Raw genomic sequence first — 17814 nt, forward strand, 5'->3', positions numbered from 1 at the left:
GGTGTGTGCATTACGCACACCGTGCACCTTTGCAGTAGCTACTAGCTAGGGTTTTCTTTCTGTATCCTTGATTCCTTCGACAACAAGAGAACAGTTCGCCCAAATTTTTGCACCAACGTCGTTGTAGAGAATTAAACAGGAGGGAAGGAAGGTGGGATATGGGCGTGGATCTCTTCTCATGGCTCTTGTCCTTCTTCCTTCTCATTGCTCTGCTTGCCATTCTCGTCTACCAGGTCTCTCTCCAAAACCCACCCTAGATTTCTTAATTTATTTATTTTTCTATATTTCTGTAAATATATCAGTTTTTTGACATGTTTAGGGAGATTTATTCTTGAGTGTTCTCAATCCCAGATGGATTTTTGTTTCAATTTTGTATTTTTTTAGGGTAAGTTCTCGAATGGAAATTAGGGTTATGCAAAATTTTGTCATTTTATTTTTATATTATAAATAGTGTTTAGGGAGAATTATTCTTGAATGTTCTCAATCCCAGATAGATTACTGTTTCAATTTGTGGGAACTAGGGTTCTGTAAATTTCGTCAAATTTATTTGTTTTTTGGTCGTGTTTAGGGAGATTTATTCTTGAATGTTCTCAATACCTGATGGATTTCTGTTTCAATTGTGTATCTTTTGGGGGTAAATTCTCGTATGATTATTAGGGTTCGTGATATCTTATTATTATATAATTAATCTTTGGATTGACCTCGGTGACAGAATCCTCAGACTTATCCTACGAAATCTCAGCCCTTTCATCCTAAAATTTAGTCCAGGCGTTGTTAGCCATATATGGCAAGAGAGATTTAGTGCAAGGTTTTTAAGGAGTTTAAAGGGATCTTTTTTGAAGATTTTCTTGTTAGGTGGGAGCAAATTTGTTGTCTTGACCCCCCTTGACTCCCTTTGCTTTGTTTGCCTTGTATTGTTTCTTTGCCGCTCTTCTCTACCGCCCAATGAAATGATTATTTAACTATAAAAAATAAAAATAAATCAAGTACTCATGTGTACAAAATATAAGTTATTGGGGTTGCTTTCATTAACTTAAACACTCATCAATTTGAAAACTCTCAAACTCATTGCTTGGTTTCTCCTTCTTGGCTTCAAAGAGGATTTAGTGGTATTTAACCCATTTGTGTTATGTTTGGGGGATTTGGAAGGAGAGTCTTTGTGGACAAAGAGCAGTCTATGCAGGATATTATTATTATTATTATTACTATTATTATTTCCAGAGGTTTTTAGCTCACGGAAAAGTTAATCCGGGATTTCACTGAATCCTAAATGACCAATAGCATAAAGGCTAACAAGGGTAGTTTTGTAAATTGGGGATGCCCTCAATACACGCGGGTTCACGTGAAACTCAAACCGGGACTCTGCTGTGATCAAAATAATTTCTATTATTTCTGTTTTTCTTGTGTAAAATCTTTCAGTGGTTCAGGGGTATTTTCTTTGAGGACTTCTTAGCTATATGGGATTGGGTTTGTAGTATTTCCTCTGAGTAGTACCAGACTCCCAATCCTTGTGGGTCCTTGTTTTTGGGTTGGTCATCTCGACCGGTCTCTCTCTGAAAGCTTAATGAATTTTCATTTATCAAAAAAAAAAAAAAAAAATTTGTGATTAGTGTTTTTTATTTTATTTTATTATTTTTAATAATACAGCAATGATTTGATTTATTCTTTGTGGGTTGGGAGTTGTTGATTGTTGTCATAACTATACATCAAACTGACCATCCTTGCAACTTTGAGTGACGCTTGTACGAAAATCTTTTCCGTGCATTCAAAATCATACAGATGTATATTTGGAATTAAGTGTGATTACTGTTAAACCGTTAAACCTCTACTTCTGTCTACCATCTTGTCTGGAAAAAAAAAACAACATGTGTTGATTTCTTCACCTTGTTTTTACTGTTTAATTTTAAGGTTTGCAAAGAATGCAATCTGACACTTGATATAATTGTTGCAGCTCATGTGCTTGGCAGACCTTGAATTTGATTATATCAACCCATATGATTCTGCGGCGCGGATAAACTGCGTGATTTTGCCAGAGTTTATCACACAAGGAGTCCTATGCTTTCTCTTTCTTGTAACGGGGCACTGGCTTATGTTTCTGTTGTGCATTCCATACCTATACTACAATGTTCGATTGTAAGTTGTTTTTCTCCATCCTTTCCATCAGTAATTACATATTGATGTCATACGACTTAAAATTATCAGATCTTCCCTATCTACGAAGTAGAGGTTTGGCTTAAAAACTTGAAATAAAAGAATCATAAAGCAATTCAGTAAACTTGGATTCGATTTGGACTGGGTGATTTCAAGTCCAACAGGACTCAGGACTTAGTCTGAATAAGGTTTCAACTTTTGAGGGGAAAAGCTCTCAAGGTGTATTGGGACCTCACCCTGAGATGAGCCACAAGGCTTAAGCCTCCAACCCATTTTAAAATATTATTTGCATCGAACCAAAACACCTTGTAACTGTGCACAAGTAATAAATAAATGGGATTGAGATGATTAGATTCTAGTAGAATAGATAACTTCATCCTAATGTGTTGCATGGAGTTTGAAACAGACCATTCATTCTAAGTTCGTCCGGTTCCATGATTAGGTATACGCGGAGGCAGCATTTGGTAGACGTAACTGAGATCTTCAACCTGCTCAACTGGGAAAAGAAACAACGGCTTTTTAAGCTCGTCTATCTCGTTATCCTCCTCTTCTTTTCCATATTCTGGTATGGTGACGAGGCATCCCATTTTTAAGATGCTATTATTTGAAGAAAAAAATGGACATAGAAACTGTTGTAACCTTTTCTTTATATTTATTGTAGGATGATTTGGAGCATATTGGAAGACCATGATTACCATGATTAATCAAGAATTGTTTCTTGCATCTTTTCGTCACCCTAGAGAGTTTTCCCACTGTAAGTATTAAATCTGTTAAAATCGTGTCTTCTATTAAGAAAGATTACTTGAATAGCTCATTATGTGGTGAGGGACATGTAGGGAGTGGTGTTCTCATTCATTCGGGTCACATCTTGAATGGACCATAAAACCTAGATATTAGCTTATTATAACTGTCCAATGCATAGACTTCTTCCCTCCTGTCAATTTATATTGGAAAGTTACGATGGTCTGATCCTAGTTGCAGGAATCTTTTACCCACCCTGCTCCCTTTCATAAAATATATTTTTTTATGAAAGATTAAGGAAATTTTATATCTCAAAAAAGAGAGGCTGAGACCTTCAAGACACCTAGTAAAAGGAGAAGGTAGGGACACTATTCTTTCCATACTCCTAAACGGAAATCTTCAAAAAATACCCCTTTGAACTCGTGGCAGTGAAAAATATAAAGCCCATAATGATCTGTGATCTGGATGATGTTTGTGTTTGGTGATTGAATTGGATGCCCTTACCTGTTTCTGTAACATGTACACAGCTTATGGTGGATGCAATTGCAGCATTTGGTTGCCTCACACTAAATTATTACTGACTATTAATGGGTTTCAATACAGGTCCCTTTGCAAGTAAGATCTCCTCATATGAGCTATTCAAGATATGGTAGTTAGGCACAACACATATCGAGTTCTGGTTGGATGCTGATCCTCATTCAAAGGTCCCTGCAATGTTGTACACTTACATTTATTTAGTTAATTTTCATTTATGATGTTAATTTCATGGCATGTAACTATGTAAGGCGTGTTTGTTTTATTCTTTGCTTTGCTTTTCTATTTTAAAATTTGTAACAAAAAATTAGTTTTCTTGGTAAGTGAATGGCTCAGAGGAAAAATGGGTTTAAACAAAAAGTTGTTCCAGTGTGATGTATGTGAGGACTCAAAGACCCTTAATGGGTTAAGCTAAGATATGTGAAGCTACATAATTTAATGGGTAGATTAGAAGCATTTTGAATGGTACTATGAAAGAAAATTAACATTTTTTGCTTTACATCTCACCCAAAGATCCATCTGCAACTGTTTCTATAAGGTGAGATCTTAGAATTTACGTAGTTGTTGTCACGTTGAACAATCCAAAATTTTGGTTTGTAAAGATCAACGATGGCAGATAATGTAGGAGGAGAGAAGTTGGATTGGTTCAAGTTGTTTTATCATGGGTACAGATTGAGGATTCCATGTTTTAAAAGAAAATTAAGCAGAATATTTCTCTTTTATAATTGGAAGTCGGAACTGAAAACTGAAAAGGATGTGAGATCAGAGGTTTGTTTAATTTAAATTCTCTCCAAGGCCCAAAGATGGTGCCCCTCCATGATTTAATCAGTTATGTGGCAAAGAAACCGTATGCATTTTAAAATGTTTATCACGAAGTCTTTGTTAAATGTTCGAATTCAAAATAGTTTCCAATAATTCAAACACAGCTTCCTCTATTTTCTATGCCCAAGGAAAATAATATTCCCTCTTTCTGTCTTCAAGAGTCGGTCTCCTAATCCTTAGTCTCATGAATTTACAGAATTTAAAAAAATTATTATATTTCTTAGATCAAAAGGCTCCTTTGTAGATCAAAATCTTCGAACAATTTTTGAGAACCCTTACTAACCTTAATGATACCTTTCCCAAGGTAATCCAATCTCCAGAGCTTAATATATATACCTTCAATTCGAAGGCATGGTTTTAAATCTCATCTGATTTGTCTCTCTATCGTCCACCAACAAGACAGATTTGGATTGACAAGTCATCTAAAACCTGATGTGTTTCTCAAATAAAGTGGAGGATGTTCATTGAGATGACTCAAATACAAATAAATCAGATGACGACTTGGTCTCGTTTAGGGGCGAAGCCAGTAACCCACACAGACCTTTGAGACACCCTTATATTTTCAATTAATTACATGCCCCATTTGTTCTCACTCCCTCCCCTCTCTCCACATTTGCACCCCCCCCCCCTCTCACTGTCCTCTAATTTTTACCCTCTCTTTTCAAATTTTGTTGTTGATGACATTGTCTCTTGAACGGGCCTTCTCATATAGTACTTAGAAATGACCTAAATATCCTTTTTCATTTTTTAACCAAAAACTTTTGAATTTCTCTCTAAAATTATTCATCTTCAAGTTCTTCAATTATACAACTAAGCATAATTTGCCCTTACTACAAGAAAATCTTGGCTCCACCTCTGATCTCATCCATGGACAAGATGAGTTGTCAAACCATGGGTTAAGGTTAAATAATCAAAATATGATCTAAAAAAAAACTTCTATTATAGTTTTGTGGGATGTGAAATGTAGGGATGTAAAATAAATTTTTTTTTAAAAATCACGTGTCTTGTAGCGAGGAGGGTAAGTCTAAATCCAGCTAAAACGTACGTGGTATACCGTGAACCCAAAGACCCTAGTGACCATCTCATCTTGACCACTAATGTTCAACTATTGGTGAATCCATGCCACGTCATCATATGTGGTGAATCTCGGCCGCACCATGTGGTGGCCTATGGTGATACGGGATCATTGAAATTCAATGATCCCAGGTGCATCACATCAGTGTCACCCTAACTATAGATTCTGATTGTCGAAACTCAAAAACTCGCCCTTCTCCCTCGTTTCTGCAAGCCCTAGCTTCAGTGAGAGCGGCTGTGCGTGTTCAACGCCCAACTCAGGTAAGCTCCTCTTATTCTCTATTCTGACTTGCACTACATTGCGTGCGTGCATGAATGTGATGGTGAGCGTGTATTGGGTGGCGGATGCGCTTGTGTCGGTGGTATAATATTAAATCCTCACCAAAGCTAGTATTTGGGATTGGGGTTTTATTACAATATCTGCTTTAAAACAGTCAGAAATACCTTAAGGTTTATATTCAAAGAAATAATCCTCAGTTAATTCTTTTTGGTAGGAGGACTGTATAATCCTAAACCCTCACCGTATCTAGGGTTTGAATTAGTTTTTATTTTATTTTATTTTAAATTTATGATCTAAAATGTTAAGAAGTAACTGATCTTTTATTGCTTTAATTCAACTTCTGTTTTTAAAAGCATTCAGAAGTACCCGATTTTTGAAGAATTATCAGTTAGATTGTTTTGGGAGTTGTTATGGAAACACCCAAAAATATTACCTTTATAGTATCTTAACCATCAATATGTGAAATTCTAGTTCTAGTAATAGTTCAAAGATGAGGATTCTCAAATGTAGTTTTTTATTTTTTGTGTGTATGTCCTTTAGTTAATTAGACAAATGGTTTTGATGGGTCATCGACCACTTGTTGCTAAACTCTTGAGTTGGTTTCCCCTCTTGCCAAATTTTCTGGATTTTTTGAGAAAACAGCCAGTATGGCCATTCCTCTCCAATATTTGGGGAAATTCGCCAAGCTTTTTACCTGGGCCGTACGAGTCTCCCCCCCCCCCCCCCCCCCCCCTGTTACTTTAGACTAATATCTCACCCAGTTATTGGAAATGATAGTTTTAATAGAAACATTTGAAAAATCTTTATTTTAATTGATGTTGAAGTTTTTATTTGTTTGGTAATTTTGTCAAAGTTTGAATGAAAATCCTTAATTTTACTAGTACTTTATCTTGTTTTGAATAAATTATTGACTAGGCATCCAACAAGAATACTTGCCTTGCATAAAATAAGGGGAAAAAGGGAAAAAGAAAAAGAAAAGTGTCACCCAACAAGAAAAACAGCTAGTTGGATGAACTGAACTTTAATCTCTTCAATAAAGTGAAATTAATATATTGTTTTTCTTCTAAATTTGTGCAATGCATCCTTATTGTCTATACATTTCTAGTTTTTTTGTTAGGGTAGGTTTTGTAATCAAATTCCAATGGGTGTTCTAAAAAGGTCGCCTGCCTTGTTTAATGGTGAAACTTTGGAGGAAGATGACTTTGAGGATAATACTAGTGAAGGATCAGACTCTGAATTAGTGGAATCAGAAGATGAAGACGAAGATGAAGGTGTGATGTTGACTGAACCTTCGAAGAAAGCAGTATGCAACAAGGATGGTCTGCTTGAGAAACTCGAAGACATAAGCTGGCCAGAGAATGTGGAATGGATCCACAAACTCTCAGTTGATATTGAACAAGAGAAAGAGGTTGACGTGAATGATGACCTTGCACGTGAGCTGGCCTTCTATACCCAAGCACTGGAAGGAACCCGGAAGGCCTTTGAGAAGATGCAATCTATGGGTCGCCCTTTTCTCAGGCCTTCTGACTATTACGCGGAGATGGTGAAGACCGATTCCCATATGGAGAAGATTAAGGGTAGGCTCTTGGTGGAGAAGAAAAAGATTGAAGAGGCTGAAGTGAGGAGAAAAGCTAGAGATGCCAAGAAAATAGCTAAAGAGGTTCAAGCCCAAAAGCTCAAAGAGCGATCGAAGCAGAAGAAAGAAGAGATTGAGTCGGTTAAGAAATGGAGGAAGCAGAGACAGCAGAGCGGGTTTCCCGAGGGTGACAAAGATGAAGAGATTGGTTTGGCCTTTGAAGATGGGAAAGGGTTTGAGAGGTCGAAGAAAAGGAGGCCCGGGGTTGCTCCTGGAGATAGATCGGGAGGGATGGCGAGACAAGGTGGTGCAAAGGGGAAGAAAGGTATGGGCACAAAGAAGAAGACCAGAGATCATAGGGATTCGAAGTTTGGATTTGGAGGGAAGAAAGGTATGAAGAAGCAGAACACGAGTGATACGACGAATGACTTTAGAGCCTTCAATAAGGGCAGCGACTTCCAAGGAAATAAGAGAAGGAAGAGGTGATCAATTTCGTGTTCTATTTAGTTTTGAGTAGAGATGTTTGACAAGTTTATAGTGGAAGATCAAATTCAACATATTTTGGGTTCTGTATGCTTTGCGGAATGTAATTTTTTTTCTTCAAATCCTGAGATGATGTTTGCTTAGTTGAACTTATTTATGCTGGAATTTAAAGTTTTTGTGGTCTATGTTAAGTTGATGTTTTTATTTTTCTAGGATGGATTGACTGATTCTTTCTTTGGTGCCAACACATGGATAAAAATTTAGGATTATTGTGTTGTTGCTAAGATATCTAATCTAGTCTATCATGAACTGAAAATAATGTCTTTTTCCCTCTTGCCATGTTATACATAGTCAATAAATTTGGCAATTTATTAAAAAAGTGACCGATTAAATCATGAGTCCGTGACTTCTTTACCTAACTGATTTAATCACAATTTTTTAAATAAGTTGCAATTTTTATGAACTCTGTGATTGAAATGAGGGGAAAAAGAAGATACTTGTAAAAGAATAAAAATGGAGATGACTAGTTCCAGATGATCTTGATGATGATGATGATGATGATGCAAGCGACCATTTTACTGATAAAAAGAGGATTTCAATCGATTGATGACTCTTATCTTGGGTCCATGAATTAAATTTATTTATTTATTTATTTATGAAAATGAGGATGAAATTGAGAGGATTTTGATTGATAGATGAATCTTTACTTGGATCCACAAATGTACCCTGAGCGTTTTGTGGACCCATGATTTTTTTTGTGGATGCATGGATTATATCAGTTTCTGATTTGGTAATTATTGTTATAATTTAATATAAGATTGGATGATATAATATAAAAACACCACTTTGTAGGAATAATTGTTGGAGATTAGAAAATGTTGATAGTGGTAACAAAACAGATATTTGGACCTTCGAATCAAAGTGCATTCTGATTTGAGCTTTCAATGGGCCAGATTTTAGTTCGGTCCAGCATGACATGGACTGGGTTTAGGCCTAATTATGTTTATGGACGAGATTGGGATTGACAACGGAGCCCGTTGGATGGCACAGCCCCTAATGACTTGTATTTGATATATTCATTAAAAAATAGGCTTGAATACATGCAGGTTGGGCTTGGTTTTAGACATTTTGTATTTGATCCGATCTGACCCGGCCCATTGACATTACTTTTGGCACACAATTGGGTCCACTAACCTCGTAATATCCAAATCCAAATATAATAAAAACAGGTTTGATTGGTCATGTTGAGTACTAAAAAATAGGAAATTAACGACTAGAAAATTCTTCAAATGTAATAATTGCAAAGTCACCAGACTAGTCAGAATATTTGTTCAAAGCTTGTACCAAATCATCTGTCTATAAGACGTGTTTTCCAAAAGGGTGACACAACTTTTGTGAGATCATGATTACAGCAGCTTCGTGACCGTCTATTTGTTGTGACACTCAATTGAACGTCTTAACATTGAAAATTTTAATTTTAAAAAGAGTGGGTATTTTAGTAAGATCCCTGCGAAATAAGTGAAATTAGGGTCATACCCTGCGAAATGCAAGATGAGGCCTCCCCCTTTGGACCTTTGTTGGCCCATTTTGTCGGTTAATAATATTTATTTTGATGACATTATATTTTTTTTAAATTTCAAAAATATTATTGTAGTTGTTATCTTACGAAAATGTTATTCATTACATTTCTTCTTTAAAAAAAAAATTATCTCCACAGTTAGATTGAACTTAAAATTCTGAATTCATCTTCTTTAAGAAGATGAACTAAGATTTTCCATCATCTGATCATGTTTAATCTATTATTTCAATAAGTTTGATACCGAAAAGAGGATTTGTCATCTTTCCTTGGAAATTCCACAATTTAAGAAGAGGGTTTACAATTAACGAATCTTATTTAAGACACAACTTTTGATACAATTAATGAAGGTTAGAAAGCTTAGGTGGATTATTTCAATTTTTTTTTAGCTCATTGACTTCTTTTTATTTTATTTTAAAAATGAAAGAAATATATCTATCATGCACGGAAAGTAGGGGGGTAAACTAACAAATATATTTATAGAAGAGGGATTTTACTAATTTTTAATTTTTTCTTAATTTATCCCGAACTATATTTTTGCTTAGAATGGACTCATTTACGATTGATACCAAAGGAAAAAGGCTTCTTAGAAAATTTAAGGCTTTGTCGTCCTTTTGTTTCAACAGTGAAGAAGATGAATTAATCATCCGATCGATCAAACCCTCAAATAAGGTTATTTCTATCATTTCAAATATTTAAGAATATTTTGAATTTTTAACAATTTTCACTAATGGAGAAACGATTTAGATAACTTGACTGAGTGAACAAAAGTCCAGGGGGCAGAATTCATCTTGCATTTCGTGAGAGTTGACCCTAATTTCACCTATTTCGCAGAGAGAGAGAGAGAGAGAGAGAGGGGGGGGGGGGGGGGGCTTCTTACAAATTTACCCGACAAAAAACTGAACTAGAGTTCCTCTTTCTGGGCAGTCACTGTAAACTTCACACTCTGTTCATTCACTTTCTCTCTTTCCAATGACAGTGAAGGTACAGCCACATTGACAGTGGAGGTTAACGTGTAAGTAGTCTAAAATCTGACATATGGGAAAGGGGTGAGGTGGAGCCTACCTTGGCAGGGATTGAAGCCTGTTATGTCTGACCAGAGTATCACACTTCTTAATTTTAAGAACAAAAAAAAATAAAACCTTTATGAGGCAGCTGATTAGCCAGGATGACAAGTATACTGTGTCTATGGTGCTCAAGATCCACTATTCCTTTAAAACAACTTAATTAACTCATCCTAATAAGAGAAAAACCAAATGGAACACATGAAATCATGGAGAACTCCAAACAAGAAACACTTAAAGTCAGTCGGAACAATGGCAAACCAGTGTCATACATCTAAGGATTACACACCAGCATGTAGAACAACATAAATATATGATCACAACAATGGCAGATCAAGGCCTACCTACCTACCTATTACTCGGCACAACGAACCAATGGTACTACCCGATAAAGAAAAAAAAAAAGAAAGAGTAAACCATAAATAGAGTCAATGAGTTTACGAACAAACAAAGGGGAGAGTAAATTTAAGTACTTGTGGAAGTTTGGGCAGTCAAACAAGCCTAAGTGTGAATCTGGTCAGTGGGAAGAGAGAGATGAGGTGGTGTGGTGTTTTTAAACTCAGCCCTCAGGCAAAGATACGTTAATGTCAGTCGCTGAAGTCCTTGATTCCGGCATGGAGTGTAAAGAAGACGTCCAGTTATATCCACGGAAGGAAGACGAAGGTGCAAGGTTTGACTTTGGGGTTGTTGAACTCCGTTGTCCTTGCCCGTTGTGGACCTCCTCCATCTCTGCACTTGAAATAGGAATGGCGGCAGTTGGTGCAGCAGCTGACATGGATTCGGCTTTTTGCTTCTTGGGCTTCGGCTCCTGCTGAGTGGTTGGCAGAAAACTACCTATCACAACCTGATACACTCACAAACGTTAGCTAACAAGTATCACTAGTCATAGCTACCTTGATATAGTAGCCAGATATGCTTATATGATCACTTAAATTTATGGAGATTCTGGAAAATAATTTGATGCCCGGGAAGTATCCCCTAACATAGTAAAGATAAAATAAACAATCATTAATAGGAAGGAGTCATTGCCATGGTTTCAAAACTGGGTTTGATGTCTCGTCTCGCTCATGGACGAGACCAAGTTGCATCGGAAGAGATAAACAATTTAACTGGGTTTATAATGATTTATTTATATGAAAATAATTTTATATATATTTTATGAAATTAGGTTTGATTAGAAGATGTTTAATCATAAAATCATATTATATTTAGACAATAAATATTTTAAAAATAATCATTTTAATTAAAATATACAAAATCCTGGTTGACTTGGACGAGTTTTACTAACTTGGATGAGATATTCAAAAAGATCATCTGAGTCATCATGTTTGTCTCACGAGATTTTGCACATGTGAGATGCCTTGTCTATCCGTTTCGGTCTCGAACGAGATTTAAAACCATGGTCATTGCTAAGTAGGTTAAAGTCTGAGTGTTGATACCACGACCTGGTTTTAAAACCAGCCTTCATGTAATGTAACCACTAACCCGCTTGCTTATCAGGAGAAAACAAAACTCCACTATTTATAAAAATGTTATGTTTGATATGAATGTAAGATTATAGAGCATAGGTTTTGCAGGAAATTATCTTTACCTGCACAGGACTGGCAGCTACTAATAGACCAGCAACTCCTCCCCCTACAACACGACCGTCAGGGCTTGCCAAAGAGACACTCATCCCACCAGATCGGCTCCTTGTCCCACCACTCTCAGAGGGCATGAATGACCCAGACAAGGAGAGTATCTCAAAACGACCCTATGGGAATAGCATAAATGGATAAGGTGCCTAGTAGCAAAAACATCAACAACAAGGCAGCATATGGAACAGAACTAATTATCAAATGGATTACAGTACGAAAGCTTCAATTTAGAACTAACGGGTATAAAGTGTGATGATGGAACAGATCTCTTCCTTTCCATGACCTACTTCACATCTGTTTGACTTGATAAATGAATGAAATAAAGTTTTTCATTTTAACACTGGATGAATGCAAAAGATCATTTGTCAGTTGTCACACTGTAGGCAGCTGGCTTGATTAAGACTAAAACAGTACTGAAGCAAAATAAAAAACACACGTTTTTTCAAAACTTAGCGGATAAATTACCAAATGAAAGTTGCAAATTAATCGTGATTTTTCAAAATTAAAAACAATGATTTTTTTCACTATGCCTGATGGTTAGCCTCATTGAGCAGAGGCATCAACCTCTATTTTACAATACAATTCTTCATACTAGGCCATGTCAATCCCTCAAAAAACAAGTTATGAGTACAACCATGTTCATTAATATCTATGAAAATTTTAAAATGTTTACACAATAATATATGAGTGAATTATATAGGAGATACAACTAGAATAATCTGAAAATAAATGCACTACATGACAGTAAAGTTTGGAGGTGCACAATGTAATTAGGAAGCAGGAGAAATGGTAACAAATTGGGAGGCATGGACACAGTGTCATAGAAGTACATGCACCTAAGACATGTCAAAAAACGGTAAGCCATCCAAATTGTCCTATCCAGTGACATATAGCATGTTTGTTTCTAAAGTATGTGTCAGATTAAAGTAGGATTGAATGGCATAAAACTGACGAAGTTGCTAAAACAAAAAACAATGACTTTTTTTTTTTTATAATAAACAAAAACAAAAAAACAATGACTTGATGTATGAACCGGCCATTAATTATTGAATCCCAAGCTAACATAGAGAAATCTGACCACCATGAATGGAAAAAAAACTAGCTTCCAGTTAAGATGTCTATGTGGGAGCAGACAAATTAAACCACTATGCATGTAACTGCAAATATTAAATCCAGAACCAAATGAGGGTGCACTACAACATATGTAAGTACAGATAATATCAACATTTCTACAAGTCCTTCAAAAATTGCATTTGTCAAAAGTTCACTCATCTTTTAAGGGAGAAAAGAAAAAAGACCGTCACACCTCATAAGTCAAAGTACCCCCAGAAGAATCAGGCTGGCGAAGTGTAACATTTGAGATTGCACCATTTGCAGAAAGAATGCAAATAGCTCGAGGTCCTTGTTGAGAAAATGATATAATCTTCATTGTAACATCCTGAAATAATCAAGGAAAATTACCAAAAATAAAAATAAATTCAACACAGAAGACTTGCAAAATATTTCAAGATCCATTTAAAAAGTCAAGGAGCATAATGGGTTCGCAATCACACCCTTAGAGCTTCTTGATTTGCCATTCATATAAAGGATCATTCTTCATACCTACAACACGATAAGTGTGTACCTTAAAATGAATTTGGGTGGGGTGGGGTCGGTGATCAGGGGGCCCAACCGTTGCTAATAATTGTAAATGTTAATTTTTTCTTTTGGGAAGGTATGCATATGTTTATTTGTTGTCTAAAACCGAAGATAATCTCATGTTAACCAAAGATAATTTCCCTAACATGAGTTTGGGACCTTGCATGCATTGAATAAGCCGACAAGATTTTAGGGAACAAGCTCATAAAATACAATCAACATCAACATCAAAGCGTTGCCTAAAATATCCGGGACGGCTGAACAAATCATGTCTCCATCCGTGTAATGTTTTTTTTCACTACATTGATGATCCTAAACACAGATAATGGAGAAGGGTTGCATCAGGTTGGCAACCAGACTAAAATCTTCATCATCTCCTAGTACGAGTCCTGATCCTATCTAAACATTTCTGATAAGAACCTATAAAATTGCATGTACATTTTTTACAATTGGACAAGTGCCATTAAGATTAAAACATGTTTACAAAGGTATCTTATCGATGTTAACACAAAAATTCTAGGGTTTTTTTTTACAACACATCCAAACATGTATAACAGTGACCCTTTATATTAATGATTTTACACAAATGATTCCAAAAGACAGCTTGTGTATTCCATCATGCATACATACTTTATTTACTTGTTGAAGACAAATATACTTCATCGTTATAGTCATGAGCATAGATGTAAAACTCATTGAATTGACTAAAAACCCAACCATGTCAACCACGATCTACTTACTTGATCTGTGGCTACTAGCCAAGTCGAGTCTAAAATAATGAGTATAAAGAGGGATTTAGAGGAAGATGCTTCTAGGGCAATGCGACCACTGGAAACAGCTATCATCCATAGTGATAACTGACAGGAACACAACCTATATCATTACTGACCACTGCTCTCCCTCATTTCACTCTCTCATTTGGCCATTCATTTTAAGGAAACTGTTTTTTTCTAGTGAAGACCAACAAGAATACCTCTAGGTTATCTCTTTCTTTTAAAGACCTTCTATTGCTAAGTAGCCTCAAAGTCCTCTGATCGACCACCGCTCTTTCAAATATCCGTTTTTCATACTCAAGAATATCTTCTGTTACTTGTGGTAAGAAATCAACGCCAACTCATCTTCATCAAGTTGGCACATGCTATTAACCACCCTTCACCCTTCTAGAAATTTTAGAACCATCATTGTAGTCAATAGTCATCAAATCCCTACCCCAAAAACTTGGGATTATCTCCTCAAAAAAAATTTGTGAAAAAAAGAACTCTCAGACACTCCCCCACCCCCAAATAAAAAAATAAATAAAAGAACATCTTTCCTCCAAACATCTCTCTAGTGAACTCACCAAGCATTGAAGGATCTGTTCTTTGATGTTATAACCCGCAGATCAACAGGGAAAGAATCCACTCTGATACCAATTTGATGCAAATAAAATTCCAATAATAGCAGACAGACTCCAAATTAGCACCACAAAAGCATCACCAAACAACCACAACCGCTAAATTAAACTACAAGAGAGCAAGGTAGCAAAAAAAGGAAGAATGGTCGATTGATAAAGAAACTGCAGCACCTATAACCAGAAGGTTTACAAATATTTGAACCACAACTCGAATGGCTATAACAACGGCAGTTACTATTGCAGTCCGCAAGTCTACATTTTCAATCCGCAAATTGAAGAGAGGAAGAGGACAAGCGTCAAACAACATTATCTCAAGTGTGTAGACAACATCCCTAGGTGTCTCACATTTATAGAGTTGATTTATCTTTTCTCTACAGTAGTTGTGGTACAAACTTCCTCAATAACTGAAATATTATCAGATTATGGATAAAAGGGTATTCATGTGTACCACACTAAGACCATGTGTACCACACTAAGACCAGATCTATTAATTAAAACAATAAAAAGCACCCAATAGTCTTTGGATTGTATATAACCACCATATAAGATTGAAGTGCAAACTTAGCTAAGCTGGTAAATTGTGTGGAATATTGTTCCCATGTCTCAGGTTCAAATCCCCATGAACCCACCTTTACCTTGCTAACCTCACACGAACCCTTTCTCTACTAAAAAGAAAAGTAATATAAGATTTAACTTAAACACAATATTTTTTCCTTAAGTATACCTCGCCAGCAGCAACAGTGATGACATGAGGCATGAAATTTGCACCGACAGAGCATGTGACCCATTCACCTACAGAAGGCATTTTAAGTAATTCAGGAGATCAGAAATAAAACCTCCTCACTTTTGTAATAAATTTCCAAATTTACAAACTTCAAAGCGGAAGAATCAGTCCCAAAGCTGGTGAAACATTTATCAAGATGCAGAAAATGAACCAGAAAGTACCATAAGAGTAATGCAGAAATTTTGGGATTTTTTTTTTACCAAGTTGTCAAAAAGCATGTACACAACTGCATGAAGAACTTTGCCCAACCAATTGACAAACTATTGAGGTATAATAGATCATTGTGAAAGATGGCAGCTCAAATCTTAATCTCTTGGTCGTTAGTTCTTACCATAAAATTTTCATTAACAGTAAGAAATCTAAAACTATTATATCTTATGTTCTTCAAAAGGCTAACATTTTCATTTTCATGCACTTACTCATGAAAGATATAAGGATGGTAAAATTAAAATATCCAGAATTATTTTCCCTGATGAAGCCTACCCTGAATTTACCAGCTTCATCTAGTAAAAAGTAAACAAGCAAAATGGCAAACTAGATGAATTTGATGAAAAGCAATAGATTGACAACTCTAAACCACATGTAGGTCCTTCAAAGACAGATATTCACTATTTGCAATTATAAAGTTTCACCAAAAAACTTACCAAGTATATGGTTCAACAAATAAAGATTGTATACAATCACCCCTTCTCATTTCAACACCCAAGGTTGAAACTTGAAAGTTTTACACTAAATACAATAAAAAAACCTTCCTAATTTTAGTTACAATCCAAGAAACCAATAATTTTCCACATCAGCATCATGAACAAGCACCTTAATTTCTACTCTTTCTCAGTTATTTTAGTCCAATCTACTGCAGTATATTTTTCTTCCAATGTCAACCAGTATCACAAAAAGGCAAGTAAGTACCAAGTCTTAGTTCAGATGAGGAAGATTCCTCCACTCTCACACCAACCCCACAAAAGTCTCACCTTTTTTACAGAACTACCATTTACTTCCAGATCTGAACATGTGTATCACCTATAGAGGTCCCACATCAACTATAACAGTAACCTTCTGAAATCTAAACTTCAAAATGTAAAAACTCAAATGAAAACCCTAATTAGAAATTCAACCACAAAACAAAACCAAAAACTTCAAATTTCCACAGCAAATCAAACTCACTTACCACACTATTGATCTCAATTAAACTCACTAAAACCAAAATCATTGAAAGTGAAAGTTCAAAATTCAAAAAGTTTAAGAATCACGCCTCATTACCTAAATTCTCCACCTCGAATTTCTGTGGTTGTTTGTTCACCAAACCAGCTGGCCGCCCTCTACCCCGCTTTTCTCCCGAGAACTCGCCGGCTCCTCGAGGCGCAGATGATGAAATCGGCACCGGAGACAACGCCAACACCGTTCCGTCTGGTCCATACTTCCTCGGTCTCCCTCTCTTCTTCTTCACAGTCGTTGGCGTTCCCGCCAACGCTACACTCACCGATGTCGATGTCGCCACTGTTGTTGATCCAGCAACCTGATTAGGGTTTTCGGTCCTCGCTGCTACATGGAAATTCGACGGCGCGTCTGCTCCCATCACTGTAACTCCTCCTGAACTTATACCTTCCCGTCCTTCCATTCATAGATTCCCCAAAAAAACCCTAAAATCACCAATCCACAAAAAAAAATCCAAACTTTTTCCAACTCAAGACCTCTTCAAATCTCAAAAACCAGAACTTGATACATAAATTGAACTCCTCAAAATCCGAACAATCGGTTCAAATCAAAACCCGAAAACCACTAAATAGGCTTTAGTTCGAAGTTTGAACTGAAGAAGAACTCAGGAACTAAAGATCTTTCTTCAAAGATCAAAACCTCGAACACTCTGTAACTTCAAACTCTTTAATGGCGCCTCTCGATCTCATTTGAAAAAAAAAAAAAATCGATTTTTTTTTTCAACTTTGATTCAACTGAGACAAAAACCGGTTTTCGAGTGTCCGAAAAACCGCTAACCGGTTTTTGAAACCTGTTCAAACTCCGAATAGAGTCGTCTTCTCTGCGTGAGTGAGAAAAAAGAGGAAA

General features: G+C 36.2%; 3 protein-coding genes across 6 annotated transcripts; 2 read left to right on the forward strand and 1 right to left on the reverse strand.

Annotated features, from left to right (window-relative positions):
* LOC147389527 (Cornichon family protein) lies at window positions 1-3786 on the forward strand. Its single transcript, XM_086418760.1, has 5 exons — window positions 1-233; window positions 1952-2133; window positions 2594-2716; window positions 2813-2905; window positions 3496-3786. The coding sequence occupies exons 1-4, from the start codon at window positions 159-161 to the stop codon at window positions 2853-2855; spliced, it is 423 nt and encodes a 140-aa protein (XP_086274886.1). The 5' UTR covers window positions 1-158; the 3' UTR covers window positions 2856-2905; window positions 3496-3786.
* A 1646-nt stretch (window positions 3787-5432) lies between these two features.
* On the forward strand, window positions 5433-7873 carry LOC147389528 (putative rRNA-processing protein EBP2 homolog). Of its 4 annotated transcripts, none has more exons than XM_086419220.1 (2): window positions 5433-5583; window positions 6720-7873. In XM_086419220.1, the coding sequence occupies exon 2, from the start codon at window positions 6744-6746 to the stop codon at window positions 7662-7664; it is 921 nt and encodes a 306-aa protein (XP_086275346.1). In that variant the 5' UTR covers window positions 5433-5583; window positions 6720-6743; the 3' UTR covers window positions 7665-7873. The 4 variants fall into 4 exon arrangements, with proteins under 4 accessions (XP_086275346.1, XP_086275347.1, XP_086275349.1 ...); XM_086419221.1 differs by having other exon boundaries at window positions 5434-5583; window positions 6725-7873; XM_086419223.1 differs by having other exon boundaries at window positions 5443-5583; window positions 6761-7873.
* A 2635-nt stretch (window positions 7874-10508) lies between these two features.
* On the reverse strand, window positions 10509-17814 carry LOC147389529 (AT-hook motif nuclear-localized protein 1-like). Its single transcript, XM_086418830.1, has 5 exons — window positions 17014-17814; window positions 15694-15761; window positions 13245-13376; window positions 11893-12054; window positions 10509-11145 (listed from the first exon to the last, which is right to left on the reverse strand). Exons 1-5 carry the CDS (start codon window positions 17369-17371, stop codon window positions 10861-10863), a joined length of 1005 nt encoding a protein of 334 aa, XP_086274956.1. The 5' UTR covers window positions 17372-17814; the 3' UTR covers window positions 10509-10860.

This window comes from Akebia trifoliata, chromosome 12 (assembly GCF_017979445.1).
Source record: "Akebia trifoliata isolate Shusen 1 chromosome 12, ASM1797944v1, whole genome shotgun sequence".
NCBI lineage: Eukaryota > Viridiplantae > Streptophyta > Magnoliopsida > Ranunculales > Lardizabalaceae > Akebia > Akebia trifoliata.

Bases quoted from the DNA above. Each gene is read 5' to 3' on its own strand.
- LOC147389527 (XM_086418760.1), top strand. From the start codon at position 159: ATGGGCGTGGATCTCTTCTCATGGCTCTTGTCCTTCTTCCTTCTCATT. The intron at 234-1,951 runs GTCTCTCTCCAA...TAATTGTTGCAG, and splicing joins TTGCCATTCTCGTCTACCAG to CTCATGTGCTTGGCAGACCT. The intron at 2,717-2,812 runs GTATGGTGACGA...TATTTATTGTAG, and splicing joins CTCTTCTTTTCCATATTCTG to GATGATTTGGAGCATATTGG.
- LOC147389528 (XM_086419220.1), top strand. From the start codon at position 6,744: ATGGGTGTTCTAAAAAGGTCGCCTGCCTTGTTTAATGGTGAAACTTTG.
- LOC147389529 (XM_086418830.1), bottom strand. From the start codon at position 17,371: ATGGAAGGACGGGAAGGTATAAGTTCAGGAGGAGTTACAGTGATGGGA. The intron at 15,762-17,013 runs GTAATGAGGCGT...TGCCTTCTGTAG, and splicing joins ATTCGAGGTGGAGAATTTAG to GTGAATGGGTCACATGCTCT. The intron at 12,055-13,244 runs GTGTGACGGTCT...CTATTCCCATAG, and splicing joins GGGGTACTTTGACTTATGAG to GGTCGTTTTGAGATACTCTC.